We start from the raw sequence: 25804 nt of genomic DNA, 5'->3' as shown, positions 1-25804 counted from the left end.
CACTCTTGTCCACCGCCGTTTTGTTCCTCTCATTGTTTTCCCGTGCGCCGGAAAGTGGCCTTTGTGTCCATCGGTAATCCCATCCGAGAGGGAAAATGCTAATCCTCCCTCCGTGGGTTCCACAACGCTGCTCCGAACTTGTGAGATAAGTTGCTTGTTTCCGGGAGGGTTATAAGCCCCACGGATTATCGCCGAGGAACAATCTGGCTGCTGGTTTGTCGGCGAGTGGTATTACAAAGGATGGCATCACCCTAGCAAAGCGCACATGAAGTCTCCCTAGGTAGAGCGCTCCACTGGAAATGGAGAGGTCCCAGGTTAAATACCCGGACCAGGCGGATTTTTTTTCGGTCGCGCACCAGTCACCTAGCTCTGTTTGGATATTTGTGTTTGTCCTTGCTCCCTCTTGTTCCCTTTCTCCGGGGTTTAGTTTCGTTACCGACGTGGTGGGATCGAGTCCTTTTTAAAGGTGTACGGAACTAAAGAATTTAGTGCCCATAATAAGTGGTGCACGTTTTTTCCACGAGCCAGCAGCCGCCGGTGTGCGCGAGCACACGCAACGAAAATGACGTCAAAGACCTCCATTCGCGCTTAAGAGGACAGTGAAATGCATGGGCTTCGGGCCAAAGGAGAATAAAGACAGGCTTTTCATTTCCACAATTGTGAAAGCTACGTGCTTGTTAGACCAATTAAACGCTTACCTTTTGCATCAGGCGCCACTGTGTAGATGAAAAACTTGTCTTTATTCTCCTTTGGCCCGAAACCCATACACTTCACTGTCATCTTAACCGCGAATGGAGGACTTTAACGTGATTTTTGTTGCGCGTGCTCGCGCACACCAGCGGCTGCTGGCTCGTGGAAAGAACGTGAGCCACTTATTATGGACACTAAATTCCTTGGTTCAGTATCCCTTTAACAAACTCCTCGTGGGAAGTTTTCTAAGAAAATAAACAGATAAAACGATTGCAGATTCGCTAGTTACTTGATGAGTGCGTGGTATGGAAGATGCGTACGGGGCATTATGATCCAAATTACTTAAAGTTTGCATGGAAGACCCGTACGCAGTAGCAACACACTGCATGCTAAACAACACGCCGCGCATGGGTCATTACGCGGAAATTCTGGCCTGAGTTGTTCCTTCGCAAGTTACCAATACCACAAAATATATGCCTGCAGTTGCTCAGAATGGCGGTGATTATGCGCCGAACTCTCTTACATAAAAGTTTAAAATGGCGTCAAGAGACGTGCACGTACACGTTGATTGCACGTTAAAAGGGAAAACACAAAAGTAAATATTGTATTCAGCATCTTCAATACCCAAGACCAGGAACCAAAAGTTTAATTGCATTAAAACGGAAAAGTTTTCGTTTTGAGTTTCGGGTGTTCAAGATGCTTAAGGTTCACAGGCCGGCATCTCCTCCGTTGTTTTTAACTTATTGGACGTTTAAACAAATATATTGAGGCAGGCGGGAAGTAATAAGTGAGCCACATAAAATACTGTGTTTTATTTCTGTCATTACGGCGATTACCGGAGGAATACACTGCCTGAGTCTGCCATTGTAAGTATAGCATGAATCGCTTATTTCAGGACGTGATTTCCATTTTTAACTTAGTTGTTTTTAACATGCTGTCGTGTTTCATTGAAAATCTTTATTGGCTTGTTACCTGGTTACGTTCCAGAAACAACTTATTTTTATTAACAGTAGGCTATATCTGCTATAATGCATCGGCACTGTAGCTGGTTGCTTTTATAGATAAATAAATAAAATATAAATTTGCACTAAGCGTAAAACATTAATTTTTCTTTACCTTGACGACGAAGCTATGCGCCAACTAATATTGCTTTGTTTTTACTTTTAGTCAATTCTTAAGCAATTTGAACCATCCCTCACAGGGATCAATTAAATGAGGCCGTGTTAACGACGAGGGTTAATTCGAAGCATAAATCGTACCCTTTGTGAGTAAATCGGCTTTAAGCTCCTTTCTTGAACTTTTATGTGTCTTTGTCTCATACTCAGGGTGAATTATGAAGTACATACCGCGTTTGGAAAACCAAAGGCGCGTTCAAAATTAGAATCTTGTTGCGCGGGAGCTGGATGCAACGAGAACACTTTCGAAGGCTACATGCACCATGCTATGCGACATACCTACCCGTGACACTTCGAAATCAAAGATACCTATTTGTTCTAGTTTTTAAGTGCCGTCTGCTCTAGTTTCCACAACAGTAGAACTTACCTCCTTTGACTTCGCAGATTAAAGTCAGTGACTCCCCCTCTCGGTAGGGGCCAGCAACTTTGTCGACTCTGTTGCCGTACTTGTCTCGTATGACGGGGGTCTCCGGAGGTACTGCAGAAGAAAAAGGCGCGAGAAATAAATCTTACTCAAGTTTTCTAAAAAAAAAAAAAAAAAATAAAGAAGGCATTGAGAAGGTAGTCTTATGTACAAAAAGATTGATAACGCCTGATGTCAGTTGGTGACGGTGGCACAGGCTATGATGACTGTCACAATATTTGGCAGTCCTGTTTCAAATGCAGCAAATCACAGCGATAGCAACAAGTAAGGGCCAAGTCGGTTGGCATCGGCGCCGCGTTCACACATTATATGGTGCGTGAACAAAGCGTTCGGAACAGAATAGACATCCGTCCATTTTGTTGCACACGTCTTTATTTTTTTTATTATTATTTGTTTTTTGGTGCGCCCGAAAGTATGTTTTTCGGCACGAGCTCCTGGAACTGACAGTGCTTCAACGTCGTGTTGTTATCGTTCTTTTTTTCTTCAGAGAGCGCGTGCAGTGGGCTTTGGATATTACAAAAACCTTAAAGGGGGACACTGACAGGGTATTTGTGCTCGCCGAGTTCCTTAGTTGTACAAGATATATGAGAACCCAACTACCCAGAAAAAAACTTGCGGCTCGAAATTCGGCTTTTTTCTGCCCGATGACCATCGATCAAGAACTGGCCGGTTTGAGTCGAGCTCATTGTCTTCTCCGTGGTCACGGGTCGTTTTCAGGCGTTTAGACGCAAGTCGTGGGTCATTTAAAGTACACATTCAATATATATGTATACATTTTTTTGGTTGTTTCCAAAAAGCTGCAACTACTTTCATAGAAAAAAGGAAAAGTGGCACAGAGAACCGGAAGCATTCTGTGCAGTTACCGCGTAATGCCCAACAAGTCGTCGTATCGCGTATCGCTGGACACGCAGGCTGGATGGCGATGGCGGGAGGCGACAGGCGTGGGACCTCTACTTCAGTATTGCCGTTCGCGGAACAAGCGAATCTGTCTTACTTCCAAAGATCAAAGTTGGACCTTTGAAAACAATTCGGGTTCATTCTGTACGACAAGCCCGACCACCAAGCTAATTTGCACGAAGACGTCACCGAGTGGTCGCCCCTTCTCGTGGCTGATGACATCGAGAATCTTACGAACACGTATTGGTAACAGCGTAAAAAAAACGCTTGAACGTCAAGCACGAAGTGCGTACTTTGAGTTGAATATGCATGCTTATAATTTATTTACTAAGTGCGAATGTGGCTAATCCGTGGTGCTGCCCTACTTTGAGCCTGGGCAGTGCCTTTGCTGCAGGGAAATTGGCAGCAAACTTTTCGACCTACAGTCGTCAGGCTGCATTACAGCGAACGAGGAGTTCCCCCTCGTCTGCCTTATCATTACGATGATAGAAATGTTGTACTTCGTGTTCCATGATGAAAAGCTGCCTGGCGCCCAAGGACTTCCACAAGTCTATGTTGTTAGGAAATGGATATTCTGCCGGCAGTCGGAATAACCCGTTAAAAACGTTGCCGGCAGCAGTCGCCCTTTGGGTCTCGTATAAAATAAATTGTCAACACGACTATTTAAAGCTGTAGAGTAAATCTGTGGAAAGGCCCCCACTTCACACGCAGCGGACCCAGGTTCAATCCAGAGTGTCGGTATGCAGTTTTTTTTTTTTTTTTTTTTCATTTTTTTTGTCAAAAAATTTGCGGTATTTGCAAATTTCTTTTTTACCATTATCAGAGAAAAAAGGAAGTGGGCGAAACGTCGCTGAACTAAACGGCATGGAGCTCCATTTTTGACACCTCCGAACTCAATCTAGCCCCTTTACACAAGGAGCATATAAGTCGGGTCGCGTCCGCTTTCCGAGGTGCCCGTAACCGCTCTGCAAAAATTGCAGCCACCCATTGGTCCCCATCTAGGTTTATCTTTCGGAAATTTGTACAGACTCTGCCGTACAATGCCGCTTTCGGATGTAGAACCTGAGGCAGCTCTTCACGCAACAATTTTGGGGGCATTCTTTGCGGAGCCGATCACGGGCATTCATCACGCGCACTCACGACTCATTTCAAACTCTTTAATGTACAAAAGAACTAATCTTGAAGTTCAGACCAGCAAGCGGAACAAACATAACTGCAAAGCAATCGCCGGGCAAACGGTACCCACAACGCTGCCAACAACGTCGTCTGCTGCGCGGCCAGAAAAAAAGTAAAGGAGGGGCAAAAAAAAGCACGGTCGGGTGTAGCCACGTGACGTCCGGCACTCTCTTCTCCTCTACATTTCTCCGACCTCTGTGCATAGGTTTCGGTCTCGGTTTCGAGAAGTTGAGTTTCTTTGGTTTATGAAAAATATACGTGACTCTGTCGCAAAATAATAATTGGGTAGTCTTCTGACACCATATTGATTCGCTTGGCCAGAAAAGATTAACATTTTTGGGGGGTTTGTCAGTGTCCCTTAGAGTATGAAACTAGTTGTTAACGTTGTGGTGTAGCCCTGTGGTGCCACCTCCGCTTCGCACGCAGCCGACCCAGGTTCGATGCCCGCGGCCGGCGGGCGATCTTTTTCGAGGATTGGACAACATCGACGACGGTCGCCCTACAACGCCAACTCAAAGCGTCAACAACGACAACAACTACGACAACAACGTCAAGACGTGCAACATCAAGAACGGATGTCAATTCCAGTGGTGAGAAGAGCCCAGCAGCTATAGCTGTAAAAACGACCTGGTCTGCGTAGGGGATTCAGACATCCCTTAATGCCCGACGGCGTCAATGAGTCTCTTTTTTCGGGGAGGCGACCTGGACTGCTGGGAGCCTGTGCCTCGCAACTACGGTGTCTGTAACGCATCTTCTACTGGTGTGTCTAGCGTTCTGTACCACCCATACACCAACATTGGTCTCGAAATGTCACAAATAATGCTTCACAGAAGCTTGCGTGTCGTGATGTCGTCTTTCGCGGCCTCGGTGGTTAGATTTAGAAGTTCCGGCAATAAGTACGAGCGAATGTGATTGTTTCTGTTGTCGCGCAGGTTTAACTACTCGCTCTAGAAGCTCCCTTGAACTGAAAAGCTGCATAGTGATTTGCAGGAGAACAGGCGTTTGTGTCAAACACCACGGCTGCTCTGACACCACCCGAGGTCGCAGGCCATGACAACGGGACACTTTTATAATGTTATCAAGCCATAAAATAGAGGCACCCACATTTGGGGAGTCGGTAAACACACCAGTCGGAGACGCATTTGAGACTATGGATTAACACAAGACTTGCAACTTGAAGGGGAGTCTGGTTTGGCCTCTGCGTGGCCTCATATCGACCGGACGGACCGCCTGAGAGGCACAGCAGAAACGTCTGTTTTGTTTTGTCTCTTCTGCCTGAAGGTCTTGCTGGTTAGGTTCTGGTACTACTGAAGACCCGAATCTCAAAATTTAGGAATGCTTAGCAGATGTTAGGTGGAATGTGTTTTGTTCGTTTTGGTTTTCGTGCGATGCAGCACACGTGGCTCGGCCACGGGAACGCACATGGCTGGGGCGTTGGAGTTGCTGTTACAAAGGGAACACGCGGCTACATTAAAGCACGAAATGATTTTTAACGCTACCCCCCACTCCCCTCAATGCCAAAAATGTGTCCTCGGGTTCGTCTGTCCGCCCGTCTGTCCATCCTCCGGTCCGTGCATTTTCAGTGGGGAAAGTGGCCTCACGTGACGTGGCCTGGCATCTCGTCACCTAAACACTTTAGGGAAATAGACGGCACGTGACCTATTCGTCAACTCATTTTCCCCGCTAAATTTAACGGGAAAATTCACGTCCTGTGGCCAAAACATAAATTCAGTTTCCTCATAAATTTAGCAGGGAATTAACTTAACGCAACCTACACACCAATTCAGTTAGCCGCTAAATTTAGCGGCAAAATTCCCCTCTTGTGATCTAGACATGAAACCAGTTTCCCTTTCACTTTGTTCCTGTCCTTCGGCGCTTCTATTGGGTCACAAAGCTACCAGCCCAACTGAACATTTGGCCACGTGACCTGACATCACGTGAGCTCTACAACCACCCCGTTTCCACGCTAAATTTAGCGAGAAAATACACTCCACGAGGCTCACCGATTCCCTCACTAATTCCCTCTAATGCCTTTTATGCATCATGGGTCTTTAAAGATAAAGCTCCCCTTCTTTTCGTTTCTGACCTGTCTCAGAGGCTGCGCGCGCCAGCTATATTTCATTTCAGCGTAAGTTTAGACGCAGCCGAAATTATGAGCAAAGGGGCCGATCAAGCAGCGTCAAAAGCGCAAGCCGCTGGGCCCTCCTTGTTTATGTTTGGATCAGCGATGATAGAACACGCACATAAACATGACGAACCCCATGATGGTGCGCTTTTACCATCCGATTGGTCTCACCAGCTCGTAGCGCTGGCTGCGTTTGAGCGGAAGGCGAAACGAAGTATAGTGTCCGACTGTGCAACCCTGGCAGTGAATTTCTGCAACTAGCCGTATGACGGTCCCTTGTCCTGTTGGCTCCGGACATCGCTCCTTGGGCACGACGTCACCGAGAAGGACTTTCTCACGACACTGAGTGGGTCCAGCCTCCGGGCTCCACCTCTGTGGAACCTCACACTGCGGGACAGCCCCAGCGTGACGTGGCGTCTCTAACGCCTTGCACCACACCTCGAACACTGCACCACGACGACACTACGAGCTAAGACCGAATCACTGGAAGGAATCGATTCGGAGGCTCAATTTCCCATGTTGCGTCTTGTTGGTGCTCTGAAAAACTGTTTAAACAGGACAAAAAAAATAAAATAAAACAACGGGTAAAGAAACGCTTGCGTTTTTGTATTTTGTTTTTAGCTGAGCTCCAAGCGTAGTAGAAATCTCAGGAACAGTTCACAACTTTGAAAAGAACGTTCGTACGCATCACAAAATAGTCCGCTAAAGTCAACTTTTAGAAACGTCTTCTGTCTGTGCAAACGTTGCCAAATGTTAGAGTTATGTCTTGCTAAGAAGTAATTATAAAAATTAATTAAATAAATATTGTTTTTATGCTTAATAATATATTGATAAATACTCTTGGAGAAAGAAAAATGCAGTCCTACTGGCAACATGGCTGCGACTACTACACGTTTTTGCCGATTTGTTTTGTTTTTGTCAGACTTTTTGTTTTCAATTGCGGTATCATGAGATTCAAGTTCGACACTTTCCTCGCCAAGTTGCTCAACGCCGCGTCCCACACATCGTACAGTGGCCAGGTGGGCTAACGCGTCTCAGCTCTGAGCGTGGAGCGAAAGCTTGCGCTAGGAACCTCCTGGGTTCGATCCCCAACGCCCCACCCCATTTCGATCTGGATGAGTTTCGTACCGGCGAACGTTCGTGTAATCACTACTGCGTGATGCACGTTAAGAATCCCAGGTTAGCGGTTGTACGGCACTGGCTACATTTCTCATCTACGGTTGAAATACCGATCACCTGCTGAGGCGTATTACCATCAAGGCTCTCGAAATATGCAAGGCAAGCCTATTTTCTTTTTTTTTTTAGTCACCGCAATATTTTGTGTTTTTATGCCGCGTGCCAAGTTTTCTTCTTGAACTCATTGCCATGCGACATTCGAAGCACGGATCTCTCCTTGACTCGCGTTCGGATCTGCACGCACACTATCTTTTGAATAAAGTTAAAGCAGTGTAACCCCGGCTTAAGGATGTTATTTGACGAATTGGGCAGCAGGCGCAAGCGAACGTGCTGAATGTTGTTTCAGACTCCTGAGTCAGGAGTCTCAATGCCACTTCTTTGTACGACGCGGTTTCAGACTCCTGGCGTCGTCCGAAGTCTCAAACCACGTCGTAGCGCGAAATCGTTCAATGAACATCGGAGCTGGTAGACGTTGGGAAATCGAGAAAAAGATAATTCGCTGACGGCGCGAAAGCTCTCCGATCAGAAATGAGTCAAAATCGGGTGTTGGGGTGGCGGTAAGAGGCAAATGCGGTGTCGGTGGAGCGCCGAGAATACACGCACTACAGTGCGACCGGAGGGGCACGATTTGGTGATGTATTTGGTATGCATTTTGCGAAGACAGAGCGCTGCTTTGGCTGAATCGGGAGACAGATCGGCAGTCGACCCAGAAAACTCGAGGGATCAACTCTTTTTTTATTTACATGGGCTACGGACGGCTGAGGCACCGAAACAGAGAAGAAGACCCGTCTGGACACCGAACGTTACCCACTTCAGTGTTTCAGCCCCGAGCGGCCCTCCTTTCCCGGACTGCCTCAGTGCGACGACCGCCCTAAAAGCCCTGCAGCCATCGCATCGAATCGGGGTTTCATTCTAAAACGCGAAAGTTCATTTTTAATTATGTAGCAGACGATATTGCAGATACTGCCGAAGCAGAAGAAATGTCTTTCCTCGACTCATTTGTGCCGACGCCGCGCGGATTAATATAGGCCTGTTTCTTCCGGCCAGGAGGCGCTGTAGTGTGCACTAAATGCTACCACAGAAAAGACAGCTTCTATAGTGTCCGAGAAACAGGACAATTTAATACTGGCGTGAAGCGGCGTTCTGGCATCCTATTATGAACGATCCAAGGGCGTAAACTAGGGTCTGTCAGCGTCCCTTAGCGCCCCTTCACGGTTTCTAACAGAGCGTTTGAAAGTTTGAAAGGACGCAACGCAACGTACAACGTAAAGGCGACCTAAAAATAGCCGATGTCGCTCGTCAGGGGCGCTGCTCAAAGAAAGCTGCAAGCCTATACGAAGTGTGTAGGCGATGTAGCGTGACGTATCGCCGCCGGTTCCTTTGCGCCGGCCACGAATAGCTTTGGGCACTCATAAAGATTAGCTGAAACTAAGTATAGAAAATTCAGGAACTAATTCACCGTACACTGTAAAAATAATGAAAAAAAAAATATTGTGACGTCTGTGACGTTACTTTGCTAAACCTTGAACATAGTGGCTTTGTTATTTCGAGGTCCCCAGACAGTGCAGCCGTTGCAGTGGTGGGTTGTCGCGTGCAACGTGGTAGCCATTTCGTGGTTTCGTCAGTTTCGTTCTGTTTAGTTTCTATGGGTGTTGTTTGTCGCTGTTTTATCGACGTGTTGACGAAGTCATGTTTCGCTATGTCACATGCATAAATGTTTTGATAACAGTTGGAACTATAAACGTTATATTCATTGTGTGTATGCACGAGTGGCTCGACAGTTGATCCTCTCAGACGTGACATGCCCGTCCGCGATGTTCCGATCTCTCGCACCTCATTTCGGGATGTGTCTCAGTTAGAAATTCGAATTCTCAAGAAAGGCGAGCTGGATCCCTCTACCTTGCTCGCACGTAAGAAATGTAAGTGCGTACTCTACGTAACACTCGGAGTTTGGCACGCAATTTGTACCTCCACGCCTCCAATACTGTGCGAGCGCGTCTTCGCATGGTTGCACAGTCTCGCTTTACATCTGGCTCTCGCACTGCTAAGACGGTGTTCTGTTTGTGTCCTTTTTTTTTGTTTCCGTGCCTCCGGTTTTATTATTTTGACTCTTTTTTACCGGATTTTATTAGTTCGTTTTTTTTTTTTTATAGACTTTATATATTTGGTTTGCGTTTAACGGGTGGGTTAACCGCGAAGCCGTCTGGATGTTAAAAAAATGTAGTGAATGCAAACACTGTCTTCTTGGTGTTTCTCAACGGTGTGGCCGAACAACAAAGATTTTAACGCACCGAGAAAAAGCTTCTCATATTGCAGTCTGCGCGTAGGTTGTACGAGATACACGCTTTTTCTGACACAAAATGTCACCCGATTCCCTGCAAAGCTTATGACGCGGGATTCTGCTCCCTCGTCTACATAAAATACTTGAATAAATTATGAGGGTAACGGTGCCGCATTCTGTAATGTTTAGCAGAACCAAGCAAACATTACGTGAGGCCTCATAGCTAATATACTTTGAGAAGCTTTTTTTTTTGCATGTCCCATTACCTAAAAATTATAAGAACTACAGTCGACTGCACGAGATTTGTTTACCGTAAATGCATGTTGAGCCGTGACGTCACCTGCAACAAGGTATTTGTTTGACCGCCATTTTCAACCACTATCCAGTCCGCGGACTCCGAAGCTCCAAAGTTGAAGTACGAGGAGTCAAAATATGAATAAACGTGTTTCGACGTGGGACGTCAAGATAAGTTTCAAAAATATTTTCCTGTATTCAGGAAATGGCATTACAGACGCCAATACGTAAATTTATTTTAAACGTTGCGTACGTTATAAGTGATGACACAAACCACGCAAACACGCACGGCTTTTCTCCTGGCCTGTTCCATGTCGTCTCCCAACACCGCCCAGATAAAGGAACACAAGTGCTTAATTTGTTGGCGCCTCAGGCAGGCGACCTTGGGATTCAAAATAAACACGAGTGCTAGCTGCGTCATTGTTCGACCGGAATTCGTGTCCAATCAACGAGAACCCGAGTCCCACCCGAACGCTAAGGCTGCAGTCGTGTCCAATCTGCGCTATGGGGTCGCCTCTCCGAGTGACGCAGGAAAATTCAGCACTTGGGCTTTCTGACCTAGAAAGTGTTGCGTAACCTCCCCTGTCTTCTCATCGGGAGGTTTGGGACCGAAAGCAACCGAAACACAAGGACTTAACAAGAGCCAGCAGAATGTGTGAGTGGCTGTTCAAGCCCTCTTGATGAGCACGCTCCAAGTCTCTTGTCAAGGACGAGAGCAAAAAATAGCTCTCCTTAAAAAAAAATAAGGAACGTTTAGACTTGGACCGTTAATGAAGAAAACAAAAGAAGCAGAAAGGAGTACTCCGAGGCGCTTCAACACGACTGCCAGCTGCAAAAACATTAAACACACAAAAAAAAAAAGAAAAAAAAAAAAGGAAAACGAAACGAAGGAGGACTTGGCGGCGCCTACTTGTCTTCGCGTGCCTGGGGTGCTGATACTGGAGTTGGCGTCTGCTGCGTTCCTTAAGGCCCCGCCACACTAGGGCAACACGAAGGCAACAGCAGTGAAACACGCTGTCCAACAGTCGGGCAACTTGTTGCTTGCTGCCCGTGTTGTCCTACAAACCTGTCACATCGCGGCAACAGCAGGACAACATGGACGACAACTAAACCGTTGCCTCGGTACGACAGCTTTCGAAAAAAAAAAAAAAAAAAAAAAGCAGCTTTGTTGCACAACGTGTGTTGCCCTGATCGCTGGCTGAGCGAATTTCGGGCCGGTAACACAACAGAGATAGCTTCGAGGGCAGAGCTAGTTCTCTATCAATAACGTCTTACTCAAACAGAGGCTTCGAAAACATTATTTAACGATAATCAAGGCTAGCGTACAGCTAAAATAATTTTATGAACGTTCTTACTCCGCAATTCTAAAAGCGATTGTCGAAATGCTACAGTCGGTTGTTCAGACTAGTCTTGAAATTAAAACTGACAAAAGGACAACTCACATTACTGCTAGTGAAATAAGATGGCATGCCTACTCAACTACTAAAGTATAATAAAAATAATCCAGGAAAGCAAAGATTAAAAAAATCGAAGCATTAAAACGACCACTCTGATCATGATTGTTGATGCTTGGAACTTGGAAACAGCCGCTACCAGAGACCTAATTTGAATAAAAAATACCCAGAGCGTTTTGGGGAATAATAAAGCGATCACATAGGAGGTGGTAGGCAAAACGACAGCGTTGAAAAGTGTTTATTCCCCCGAGTGTCAAGAAGGCCGATCGTGTCGGTGTCGCAGTTCGTAAGCACTGTCAGTTAAGCTAACACCACATTACAAAAGACGTTTTGGGGTAAAGCCGGTGCTAACTCAATTCTACAGTAGAAATGGGAATTGCATTAAGGAAGGAACTGGACAGAAACGCTTCATACGGTCTTCCTCGGTTAGGGCTATCTGCTTTGTCAGCGAATGAAGAACATTCTGATAAAATAAATGGTAAAAAATACTCCCTGTGTCAAGTTTTCTAATCACAGTAACTGGTTGATGTCGTACCGTGGTCATTTCCAGTACTTCGAAAGCACTAGCACTTTGTAGAGTCACATTTCCGGTGATGCCGCGCCGCACATGAAGCAAGGTAAACTATCAAGATGGCGGAGTATTCCCCATGTTGGCCTTACCGTCAGCGTGGTGTGACAGGTTTGTCGGACTACAAATTGGAGAACACGTTTGCTGGGCGGCAGCAACATGTTGCCCGATTATTGTTGTTGCCGCAATGTGACAGGGTTGCCGGCAACACGATTCCTTCGTGTTGCCGGATAGAGTTGTCCAAGTGTTGCCTGAGTGTGACAGGGCCTTTATAAAACGCGATTCTTCATATGTGACCGGAAAGTGAGAGGGAGAAGGAAACGAGAGCTCTGGCGGACGCGAAAACGCCAAGGTCTGGCTGGAACGGTTAGTGGGTAGAGGCAAAGCTACCTAGCTGCCTTTGTCTCGCCTGGACTCGTTGAGCGCATTCGAATGCGACAGCCAAACACCGGACGCCGGCGTTTCGTCCTCAAACGCGTTCGACGGTTGCAATGAAGATAAAGGCAGCTTTTGCCTCCACTGAACTCTTCGAATGCAATTGAGCGCGAACGCCAAATGTCCGACGGCGCAATTTTTTTTTTTTTTAAACACGTTTGACGAGTCTAGTGGAAAAAAAGGCAGTTAGTTTCGCCTCTACCCACTAATCATTGCAGCCAGAGCTCGCCGTTCCGTGTCCCCGCGCGCTCTGAGTTCCTACTCAAACTGAGCTTCAGCCCCCATTACGATTTAATCCAAAGATCTTAATAAAATTGCAAAAGTTTCTTAAAAGTCAAATTACGGCACCCACCTCTCGAAGAAGAAGTACCTCAAAAATATTTTTGGAGGTTTCCATTTCCAGAACAGATGATACATTTTCGAATCTCCGTAGAGCCGCTTACGTTCACAGCTGTTACAGGACGTTGCAATTTCAACCGGCTTTCAATCACGTCATGCATAAACGACCAGCCATTAAACCAAGAGTTCGGTTATCGAAAAGATCTTCTAATGTTAGTAGCACGTGACTGACAATTTGAAGACATAGGAAAAGGAGCTCCCACAAGAAAAGCGTTTCGTGCCAGTGATGTCGCGGGTCATAATCACCTCCACGTTGCACATAGTGGTAACCATAACACACAACCGCGCCTTCCACGCGATCAAAATCATTTTGAAACTCACTGATTTAGATGTTTTCGACGACACTCAGCAAGTTTTTAATTGAGAGGTTGAAATCATACGTTTATTTTCACTAATTAAAAATTTAATTGAGAATTAGTACTTAATTATTAGATTTATCATGACGATTCGCCTCTATATTATATACCAGCGGCAATAAAACTCACCAGCATCCAGCGGATTAGCGTAGTTTTCCCGGCATTCTGAGACAAAAACATATATAGTCTAGAACAAAACACCCTGTGTATTTTTCTTTCTGCGGCACAGAGAAGCCAGAAGGAAATCGAGCCGCTCCCCGACTCACGGGTGCCTGCACAAAAACCGTACAGAGAGAAAAGTGTTCCCCATACGTCCGCGCTTATCTTCGTGTTGTTCAGCGGGAGCATGTAGACCTCGGAGTCGGCGCGGCGGCAGTGAAAATGCCTTCTTTAATCGAGGTTTAGGTATATCAACTCGGGCGTAAACGCATTAGCCATCGAGATTTTTCTTTTTTTTTTTCCCGAATTCGAGTTTTCTTTTTAATTTTTTTTTAAATGTTTTTTTTTTTTTGTTATTTTTAGTTGCCGCACTAACAACTTATTTCTTCTAGGTGCCCGGCGTCAGGTTTGGCATGGAACTGCCGCTGCTCAGCGGCAGTTTGGTGGTAGGTCCATCTTATTGAGCCTCAGCCAATAGACCATTTGCGAAATATAGAGCGCCATCTAGTAGCGCGCCGCGAACTACGTCCACCATCTTGGTAGCAGCGGGAAAACGAAACCAGTGACCTGACCGGCAAAGACCCCATCCCATGTAAACAAGCGACCGAGCTTCGTGGGCGAGATGCGATACTAACGTGTTACTGCGTTCCGCTGCGGATGCAGCGATAAACCGTGACGTGAACGCAAACTTTAGCAGGGTACAGAATTTTACATTTTTATTTTTTACTTGAGACGCAGCTTTTGACAAAAACAATCGGTGTCAACGCGAAGAAACATGCGGACGTTATCGCGCTGCGTAGAGCCATTTACAACCATTGAACTGGGCACTGATCTTTTCACGAAGTTGTACCAAATTCGTTTCTGAACTTTTTTTTTATTCTACTTTTATGCACGTTGCAGTGTCGGCACGCGTTTTTCTTGATGCGCAGGCAGCTCAGTCTATGCCGACGACACCAAGGGGGTGAAGCAAGGCATAAATATGACAGTTTTAAAAATCTACGTCACCGACCATATTTGAAGATGCGCATGGGTAACAGTCAACAACAAAAGCTGAAAGCACGACAGAGCTTCATTTTAATGTCACATATGTATATTAAAAATTACTTTGGAAAGCCAAAAGACAATCTCAATATTTTGCACCAATTTCTATACACTCGATCTAGCTTCGGTAAACGAAGTTCGTAAAACACCGTTTAAACTAATCAGGAGAGCTTGTTGATAAATTATTCTTGAATATTTAAAGCGCCGTCACGTAGAAGAAGAAACAGAACAGACACGGACGAAGTTTCTGTTTGCGCGACCCTCACAGAGACGGCATTTTGTTGTCTTTTTTGCCAATTATATCGGACATGGCGTTCGACTTAGGTTCATAACAGTGTCTAAAACTTCGGTGTCAGCGTCGGCGAAAACTTACAGTGCAGATGTCAACTGGAACAACACTCGCGGTTCCAACTTTATTTCACATTCTCCCTTTCTTTTTTTCTTTCTTTTTCTTTTGTCGCAGCTGAGGCGAAACTTATGTTTAGTGCAAAAAAGCTCAGGGGGCAGTTTAGAGAAAGTCAATGCAGTTATCCTGCCAGGTTTGTAGAAATCATCATTAATAGCGCAACATCCGTCAACTGTGCTTGAGGTAAATTCTATCTGAAACCAATTTAGATTCTTTGTAACGCCCGACAAATAGTGCCCAGGGCACGGATTCCTTTAAGAAACAGACAAGCAGAAAGCTTTATATAAAAAAAAAAGCTCTCGCCAGTAAACAAAAAATAATGGTAAATTTTGAGTCGCATGCATCGATTGACGTAAAGTAGTCTGCCGCTAAACAGTACGGCTTCACGCGTATTCACACCGAAAAAAAAAATGAAATTGTTCGCAGAGATGATAGGCATGACCGCTTAGTCCATTGTCCACGTTGGGTGATCTGAAGTCAGAAAACAATAAAGTTTCCGGAAATCACTTAGTTGCTGAGAAACCAAAACTCAAGATACTTGACGGTACTAAGATGGCCGCGTGCACTGTGCTGCCAGACCCCCAAGCAGTTTCGCATATCGTCTATTGAGACGATATACATGTGTAAAGATGGTAAAAGCTGATCTGGGGACTTTAATTCTTCATCCGTACTACAGTTCGTTTCACTCTAAGACTGACCGCAGGCTAGCAGCGCCAAAAGTGTTTCGTCACGGAGCTCGCTGTCGTTGTGGGGTTCCGGTCGCCTGTTAACTAATCACGCAGGGAAAAAACAAATTCGGAAGACACTTTTGAGATTGCTTACGTGTAGGAATGCGAAAGCATTTCCACACGCAGCGCATTCCTACAAGCCACGCGCCACGTCTTTCTATCGCACACGGCGCTCCGGCGGTGACATCACGCTCCCCCACTGCGCAGGCGCGGCGAACTTTGCCGGCTCCATGGCTTCCGTGACGAGGCATCTGCGTTGCTGTGCTTTTGGCCGATGGGAATTCAGGTGCCGTTTCGCTGCTGGATACGGTTATATACAATGGCGGCTTCGCTCCATGGGACAGTTAACGCTTTAAACAAGGGCAGGATCGCGTCGCGTTCGCTGTGCGTGATTGGTTTAGTCGGTAACGGCAAACGCGCACATCTGATGAGCGCCATCACACGGCTCGTTTGGCTCGGCTTGATTGGCTCTATATCGGAACCCAGCGTCGACAGCGGTCGGACTTGGAGTGAAACGGATTCTAATTTTCTGTATTGGCGGTACGAGTGCGAGTGCGCCTGAAAACCATTTTTTCGGCGGAGAGCTTGTTTCCTCTGTTTGTCTAAATTGCCGTATAGACCTTTTACGTTGATCCTTGACGTGTTTGACAAATCCGGTCTGCGGGATGAAAAAAAAGAGAAGAAAAATATCCGAGGAATTGAAACCTGGAACGAGTAAAACCTGTAGAAAATAACAACACAACGATGATAGACAGTTGTGTTTTTAACGTTAGATTCTTCCACAGGTGAGGCAAGAGCGAAAGGATTTTTTTCCCCCAAACCGTAAGTTCCACTGTTTAAGATGGCGGCGCCCGCGTAGAAAATGTCTATATGTACCCCGAGGAAACTATATGCACCTCGTAGCACTTATCACGTGGACAAAAATGTTGAATCACTGGTTCGTGAACGTTTGCGAAAAGTGTTTGATATTTCAAAAGAAAGCGCTACTGCCTATGCTTACAACACCTTCCGCAGCCCTGTAGACAAAGTCGACGTAAAAAGTAATGATTTCAATAACCTATCAGCAGCCCTGAACTCGTCAAACACAAAGTTGGAGCCGAAAGTTCGCGGAGCACGCCGATTGGACGTCGGCGAAACAAGCTTGAAATCATCTTCGTGATCGCCCAATCACTGCCTCCGTCCATCTCGGTCCCAACTTTGTGTTCGACGAGTTGAGAGGCCCTTGAATGATAATAAATCCGCGTGCAAGAAAAACTAATGGAGATCATGAAATATGAGCGCGTGGCTACGTCAGTGCCCCGAACTTTGATTGCAGTGATTAGCATGTAGACGCAAAGGCTAGCTGCATTTGTCTCTACCCAAATGTTTCCTTCCGATCGGAGCTACAATAGCGTTTGGAGTTTGAATTTCGAACACCAGGGCCCGTTTGCTCGAAGCACTAACCGCGGCTAAAGTTAGCCGCAGTACCTAGGAGAGGGATTTTGAGATCACGTGACTGGCTCGGTAGGAATGCGGGGAAACATGGCGGTGGCCCAGTGAGTGAGCGCCGCTCGCTTTGGAACTAATCTGTCGTTGTGGTTGCAATATCGGGCGCGTTAGTCAGCAACGAATGGTGCAGGGGGCTTTCGCTTTGCCTTACCTCACTTAAACCGCAAAGCATGGGCAATGACATCGCCGCATTTTTTAGATAGTTTTTCGATTCTGGGCACTCCTAAGCCTAAATGAACGCGATAATTGTCGGCATAGCAACGTCTTTGGAAAGCGGATTGTTCATAGCACACAAAAGCAGACGGCGTCCCAACAGACCTTTTCTCTAAATTATCCAAGCACCGAGGTGCATGCTACGACTGTAGTTGCACGCGTCGCACGTGCTGGCGTCTGCAGTAGTAACCGTTCAAAAGCAAAAAGTATAAAACAAAATTTGCCTCGCACGCGCGTTCGTTAACGCCTTATTATGATTTTTTACTTCAAACTTTTATAAGAGGAAGGCCAGCGCGCGTGAACCGTAGAATTGCACTTCCAGCGTTTTCCACGCGATGCTTGGATAATTTAGAAAAAAGTCTGTCGGGACGCTGTCTGCTTTTGTGTGCTATCAACAATCCGCTTTCCAAAGACGTTGCCACGCCGATAATTATCGCGTTCATTTAGGCTTAGGAATGGCCAGAATCGAAACAGTACCTAAAAATGCGGCGATGTCATTGCGCATGATTTGCGGTTTAAGTGAGGTAAGGCAAAGCGAAAGCCTCCTGCATTATTCGTTGCTGACTAACGCGCCCGATATTGCAGCTACAACGACATATTAGTTCCAAAGCGACCGGCGCTCACTCACTGGGGCACCGCCATGTTTCCCCGCATCCCTACCGAGCAAGTCACGTCATCTCAAAATCCCTCTCCTAGGTACTGCGGCTAACGGCAAACGGGCCCAGACCTTGCGCGAATCAGAGTGGCCAGCTGGCCACTCTGACTTTCTCGCACCTTCTCATCTCCTCCTCTTTCTTCATTTTAGAGCGCATCTCTTAGGTACCCGTTCCCGGCTTGAGCGGCGTCGGCGTCGCCATCGGCGTCGGCGTAACCAAGGTCACCCCAAGGTCACGCGACCCCCCAAGGTCATCCCAAGGTCACGTGACCCCCCCGCCGAGGTCACGTGACCTCCCCGATGACGTCATCGTCACTGATGACGTCACCGGCATTCGCATCGTCATCGTCATCATCACAAATGACGTCATCAGTGACGTCACTGATGACGTCACCGACATCCGCATCGTCATCGTCATCATCGCTGATGACGTCATCGGAGTGCGCATCGTCATTGTCACTGACGGCGTCATCAGTGACGTCACTGATGACATCATCGGCATCGTCACGTGACCCCCAAGGTCACGTGACACCCCAAGGTCACTTCACCCCCCCCAGTACCCTTCCCTCCTCCTCCTCAAGAGCTGCGCTCTAATTCGGTGTTACAGGGAGTTGTAAACGGCTTTCACTTTTTGTTTTTTCTATGAGCGCAGAAGTTGATATTTGATCTTGAGGCGTGTCGTGCTCTTTGTGTGCAAACCTATGGCGGCACAAACGCCACTGGTCGGAACTTTGGCTGTTCAAGCAGGATTTAAGTACATCGAGCATCTGGTGGAATTCCGGTAGCCTCATTGGCGTTGAAATATGTATAGACCTTTTCAGCCTCCCTCGCACGGGCGCTGGCATCTTGGAATCAGTTGACGCGCTCAGGTCTGCCCTCCGCGCTTTGGCGCGTTTCACCAGGGTTCCTGTTTATTTCGTTAAGTACTGTTTTACGATTATATTTACTATACAACTGTATGCCATCACTGTGTTCACAAGTTCTGCAGTTTATATGTTTAACACGTTTTAACTATTTTCCAGTCTGCGTACCAGATAGGCGTGAGGAGAAAAGTTGCGGAGTTGTCAGCGTTAATCCAGGCGCAATTACTTACGAAAACTCAGGATTTCTATACGACAGGAGCGAAAATGACATAAAATACCGACACAGCCATGAGCGCGATGAAACCGAAACCAACCACACTAAAGCCACCCAATGAAGGTTTGTGCTCCAGCGCCCTCTATCCGTTGATGGAGAAACAACTGAGATAAAAAGGTATGTATTTCACCAATACAAAAAGTAGGACAAAGTGATAAACGGCAGATAATATGTCTCACATTCGGGCCAGTTGGTTGGCAGACATGATGGGAAGCTCAAGCCTATTTTTTTCCGTCACACGGTGATGATTCACCATTTCTCGCTCCACCATACAAAGCATAGGACGTGTTGACAACATGCTAAGCTTAGTCTCCAACGTGATACTTTGTTGAATAATAAAAAATAAGTGTTGAATGAATTAAACGAAAAGAAAATACTAAAGCTACGGCTGTTTCATGGCTGATGGCCGGCTAAGGGCTGTCTCTCGTTCTCTGCTTCTTCTTCGTCTACGCCTATCTCTTAGGCAAGTTCAGCGCTGTGGGCACGCACAAAGTAACTGGATCCTGGAAAGGTAGCGCCAGGCCTCTCTCCGTCTGATTGGTTCCATCAGCTCCTAGCGTCGGCTGGGAATAGAAGTTCCGAACTGCCTCAGCCTCCAGATGATGTATGTTCGACGGCCTCGAATTGCCACTCTCGATGGCGCAATGTTTGTTACTGCGACGGAAGAACGCTACCGTGAGATGGTTTTGCCGGCCACAGACGAGCCAGTCCCATTTCTCACCTCCCCGTAGTTTATATACGAGTGGATCCGCACGCTGACGATCGACCGTTTCGGACGAGTTTCGAGCGATGACTTCGTAGAAATGGTCCGGCTCGCTTTCTGGCTGTCCCTCCTCCCCACTCAAGCCGTCGACAGATTCAATATAAAAAGGAATAAGCTGAGAGCGGTGCGCCAAGAGCCACCCTGGAATAACTGGCAAAAAAAAAAAAATACCGGTCCGGGAAAAAAAGTTGATTATAAGTATCGTAAAGAGAGGTCGGTGTTTCCCTGGGAACGCTCGAAATAAAAAAGAGGCGTTAGTTTCTGCTTTTTGTTTGTCGGTTTTTCCATAAGCTGGCTAAGTTCTGTTCCGTTTACGCACACCCGTGTTCTTCAGACTTCGGTGATAGATGAAATGAACATGGCTGTCAATTTTGAGCAGTCGGCAATCTAGTCTTTGCACTTGGACCAGTTTTCAGTTCGTTAATTTGTTAACTTGCTGTATCAGGGTGTCAGCGATTTTGCTTGCTGCAGTTTTGTTGTTAACGTTGAATCATATCAAAAGCATTGAATATAGAAAAGCTTTTCAACGTCTTTTCTGGTTTTTTGTATTCTAACTTGCATTTTCTGAAACATTATTCTGCGTGCAAGGAGAACATGGCTGAAATAAGGTTTCCAACATTTACTCCCACTACGGTATCTGCGCGGATGCTATTTGTAGCTTTGCAAGCAACCTTGCCGAGTGTTAGTTTGTGTGGTTACCGTTCACTAAAATTAGGAAATACAGAATGCATTCATAGGTTAAGAAAAGGGTCGATAGAAACAGCTGAGAAACCGCCACGGCACCCGAAAAATGTGTCAGGTCGCTACTTATGAAAAAAGATATTCTATAACACATTGTTGTGGGATACCTCCCTTTTAGTAGATTGATTGACTGAAAGCTTATTTAATGGGTCTGTGCAGAAGTTTGGAACACATAAAATGAGAAAGAAACCTGTCATTTGTTTTCTTCTTTGCATACGCATTGTTTTTGTTTGTCTGTTATTATTAACAAGGAGACAGTTATTCGTACACATACGAAATGAAACCACTAGAAAATGTAAACTCATTGACGACAGCAATATTCGATTATTACTACCGACGGGAACAAGTGCGCACGCTCGTGTTTCTCTGCAATTATTTATAGCCAATTGTATTAGCAGGATAATAACACTCAATCAAGACATCGTCGCAGATATAAAAAAAATATTGAGTTTTTGTTGTGTTATGTAATGCGAAAAACCATCTAAACGAATGCGTTGTACTGCAATTTTTTTAAGACAAGTTCAAATAATTTAGGCTTGGAAAATGTAGTGTCAATGTTTGTTTTAGATAAATGTAGATAATCAAAATGCAATAAGAAAATATCCACGCGGGCATTCAATACCGGCGTCACGCGAGACCAACAAATCCAACATTTCGCAAAATATATTCAACGAAATGGGTGAAGCACTTGAATACTAAAAGCAAACTTCCAGATCTCTCAATAAAAGAAAAATTCTAAGTAAACAACAGTAATCTTATAACTTAAAAAATGCTAAGCCAAATAATTGATTCGCATAAAAGCAAAAACAAGATGTTGAGAGTTCCTTGGGTGGCGCCATTACCATGTTTTACTCGGCCTTGGCTGACACCAGGGTCCAGGAGGGAAGGCTGCCGTCATGATCTGTACGCGAATTAACTAAAATTTGATCATAACCTTTTTTTGATAATTGGTTTATTTGGCCATGTTTCAAATATAATGATAATGACACTTATTAATGCAGGTCAGACAAATTAAAAAAAATTGCCGACAAGTAATTGTTTTGAGATATCTATTTATCTGTTTTAGCGTTATTTAATTTAAGTCCCCAAAGTACGCGCAAACGGAGCGCTTGAGGCTCTGCCCACCATAAAGTTCACAAGTCACAAGAGTGACGCAGTCGTTTCAGTCACGTCGTCACTACCTCGGCAGTGCGTCGTCGGTATCTCCACCAAATACCCGCTGCCAAGAGGGTAACGGCGTGGTTGAAATGAATACGTCACTCTTCTTAGCATCGCTGTGGGCAAAACTTTCGACGTTAAAGATGATATTATTCTTGAAATGGAATGATCAGAGGTTATTTTGTATATTCACAAAAGTTGGCGATTCTTAGAGATTTCTTAATTGCAATATTTCATTTACGAACGTCGATCATTTTCGTTTGGCGACCAGGCAACACTGTTCAAGTTAGTCATGCCATGGCGCCCGTAAATCATGTACTGGTCATCATATTTAGTTGAATGCTCTCTCATTTTAGGCGCCCCCATGCTCGCACAAGCTCGCCTCGCCACGGTACGATCGCACACCCTCACGCTATTCGGCTACTCTTGCTCTCTTTACCTTGCCCCCTGACCTTCCACCTTGCATGCACGTGCTCGATCGTCGCGGGCAAAGGCGAGCTCGTCCGCGACGATCTCGTCGTCGTCGCTGCATCTGGTCGCGAGCCGGTCGGAGTCAAAATGAAAAGCTTCGAACATTTTTTTGATGACCTCATTCTCATCGCAGCTGTGATCAGTGTCAAAAAATCCGCAAAGCGAGTGATGCCGTAGACTTCGCCGTCTGGAAAGCGCGTACTCGAAACGCAGAAGGTAAACGTAAAAGCTGAAGAGCGAGGCGCCGAGAGACCCGAGTCTTCGAGTGCGTGCAAGGGGGATGACTTCACCGACCCAGCAAACACGGCAGTATTTTCGAATAGGGTGGATACGAGGGTCCGGCATAAATATCGATTTATCCACGAAACTATCGCGCCAGGTTGAAAAGAAATTTAGCAGGGTTATAGGAACGTTCTATGGGTTGTAGCAGTACAGTCCTCTCATATATTATTTTTGGAGTGTCCTAAATCTTCTAAGTTTGCGCGCAATTTTGAAATCGGGTACAAGAACGCGAAAAATGATCGATGAACATCTCTGTGATTGTCACTTTTACGTATAGTATTTGGATTGGTCTAGACTCTAGCATCTAATAGTAACTGCCTTATATACTGACATTGCAACACGCCTCTTAAACCAATTATTGAGAAGTTAATTAACAAGTTTCAATTATTTAGCCAACTCACCGTGACTGTTATTTCCTCTAATGTCTATAAATTCCTTAAAAACAACTTGTTGGAATTAAAATTAAACACTCTGTATATTCTCATCATCAGATGTCTGTAACTTTTTACCTGTTCTGTGGGCGCATCAAAGAAAGGGTAGTTAAATGCGACTGTATTTGTGTCTTTGTTAATATTTAGGAATTTAGGTTTTGAAGTCTTTATCTGCATGAGCCACTTATTAAACTAATTTTGTATACCAAACAGGTTATATTGAAGTTGAGTGCAAACATGAATACTCTAGACTTTTGAAGTACTAATCTACACAATTATCCGTATGCAAACGAATGGTTGACTGAGTGTAAGTCGACAAAAAACTGATGTAAACAAACAAATGGCCTGACCAAGCTCGTGTGATTTTTGTATAGCTTGTGAGCGCATTCGTAAACATGTGCGTCTACCAAAGTACTGTGGCTTCATTGAATTCATGCGGAATTATAGAACCGCTAACCTACCATTTTGTTAGTGTTTACAGTGTCTTGCTTGTTTGTTTAACTATTTCTGCTGCCTACATACAGCAACATGCCTTTCTGGTAGTACATCCCGACGCAAACAAAACATACATCAAGCACCGTAGCACTACAGTACGGTGGTAAGTTTTAGAATTTTACTGCCCTACTTACTCTTATATTAACGCCGTGATGGCTATTAAGCCCTAGAGTGATTTAGGGAAAGGAAAATTTGGAAGGCGACCATTGGTGCTGTAGGACAGCGTAAGCGACCACCGCCAAACTCGCAGCCCTATGTGGTAAATGCTCTGCATAAAACAAAAATCAAAACATACGTGTGACATAAGCTGAAATAAGAGGCGACATAAATAGAGTGGAAAATCTCAATCAATTTGAACACTCCATATAGTACTGTGGATGCAGTGTTTACAACATACATCACGGACCTGAGGCTCCACCCCCCCCCCCCCCCCCACCCTACGTGCAGTGGTTCTTTTTTATTGGATCTTCAAATTCATTAGAATGCTACGGAGTGGTAAGGTAATCCATCATGAATATATATTGAATTCCAGACTTGCACAGGCCGTGTGTTTTTCTCTGCACAATCCCGCATAAAAGCTTAAATTTTATTTGTGTTAAAGCATGAAATGCTTTTCAATGCTATCTCCCCCCCCCCCCCCCCCCCCCACCTCCCCCCAAAACAAAATTTTGCTCGTCCGTCCGTCCGTGCATTTTCTGCTAAACTTAGCGAGGAAAGTAGCGTCACGTGACGTCACCTAAGCTCTACTCCTTAGGAAGATTGACGTTTTGTGAGAAAAACATCAGTTTTCCCACTAAATTTAGCACGAAATTGACGTCTCGTGACCTATGCACCAAAAGAGTTACCCGCTACATGTAGCGGAAAAATGCACTTCTTAGAACCCAGACGCCAATTGGGTTACCCGCTAAATTTAGCGGGAGAATCCGCGTCTTGTGGCCCAGGCACCGATAGAGTTTCCCCGATATATTTAGCGGATAAATATACGTCACGTTACACACCCATCCCCTCACAAATTCCCTATAATATATTTCCTGTTTTATAGGACTCTAAAAATAAAAATAACTCCGTATTTTATGTTTTGTAAGTTTTTTTTTTTCGAGTTTAGTTTTGACGGTTAACTGACATGCTGCGGCGATGGATGAGGTAAAACACGAGAATCAAATTGCCCCCGAAATAAAAAAAGTGACTTTACTCACTTCGCTTTCCTAAGGTGTAACGAAACAAACAGTGCGCACAGAACACATGGATGCTATCGAAGCCACCTGGAACACAAGGCCTGCGCATGACGTCATCGTTCGTAGATTCCCGACTGACCCCAAGCGGCAAACAGTCTGATGCTTGAACACGTGAACACGATAACATGCCACGCAGCCCCTCATTGACACACTTTTGGGATGTCGCTTTTCTTACTGCATGTAAGCTACATGCAAGGCAAAAGTGTATGTCAAATAAACTATTTCTTCAGCAGTTCCATTGAAATCCGTCAGATTGTATCTTTCTTTTTCTTTGAATAAATAGGGTACCGAATTTTCATTGATATAATACGTTAACGAATAAACAATCAATCAGTGATTAAAATGGCGGCAAGAAATTTAGCGTCATTGGCTTGCGGTGGGAAGGTTTTATATTATTGAACATGCACGAGAATTCATAAATAGATAGTACAGTCATGTCTCGTTAATATGGACCCCGGTAATATAGATACCACGCTATATGGACACCAGTTTCGGGAACCAACTAGAAAGATGCATGCATTCTTGTCTCGTTATTATAGACAACTCACATTATGGACAATTTTTTACGGGAACGGAGGTGTTCATGTTAACGAGACATCACTGTAATACACAACGGCGTAGGTAAAAATATAGTCAGATAACAGTAGATAATAAAATACAGCGGCAATACACATGTCCTGCTGTAGACGATAACTACAAGCATTCAATATATGCTACTGCGTGTAATAATATGTAGTGCAGCGAGAAAAACAGTTTGCATTTATGCACGCGCTGTTTTGTTGTTGTGCTGCTTTGTTTTTTAGCTCGTGCTCTTTTCTCGATGTGTGATTTTGTCGCCGTGCTGTTTTATAGCGTGTTGTTCAGTCGTGTTCCGACAGGCTCACCTTGGGTTTATCCGAGGTGAATTGTACCGTCCTTGTGTGCTTCGTAACCACTCTCATCAACTGCTTG

The 25804-nt window shown here is 45.3% G+C and overlaps 1 protein-coding gene across 1 annotated transcript in view; it reads right to left on the bottom strand.

Moving 5' to 3' along the window:
• Window positions 1-25804, bottom strand: part of LOC8030106 (hemicentin-1) — a 258179-nt gene that overhangs the window by 115886 nt on the left and 116489 nt on the right. The window contains exon 3 of the mRNA XM_040503412.2: window positions 2233-2343. Within this exon, the coding sequence (XP_040359346.2) occupies window positions 2233-2343 (111 nt within the window). The remainder of the gene's footprint in view (window positions 1-2232; window positions 2344-25804) is intronic.

Source organism: Ixodes scapularis, unplaced genomic scaffold, assembly GCF_016920785.2.
Source record: "Ixodes scapularis isolate PalLabHiFi unplaced genomic scaffold, ASM1692078v2 PGA_scaffold44__24_contigs__length_19508400, whole genome shotgun sequence".
In the NCBI taxonomy this organism is placed as follows: domain Eukaryota; kingdom Metazoa; phylum Arthropoda; class Arachnida; order Ixodida; family Ixodidae; genus Ixodes; species Ixodes scapularis.
The sequence above is the reverse complement of the archived record's forward strand: the minus strand, read 5'-3'. Positions and strand labels throughout refer to the sequence as shown.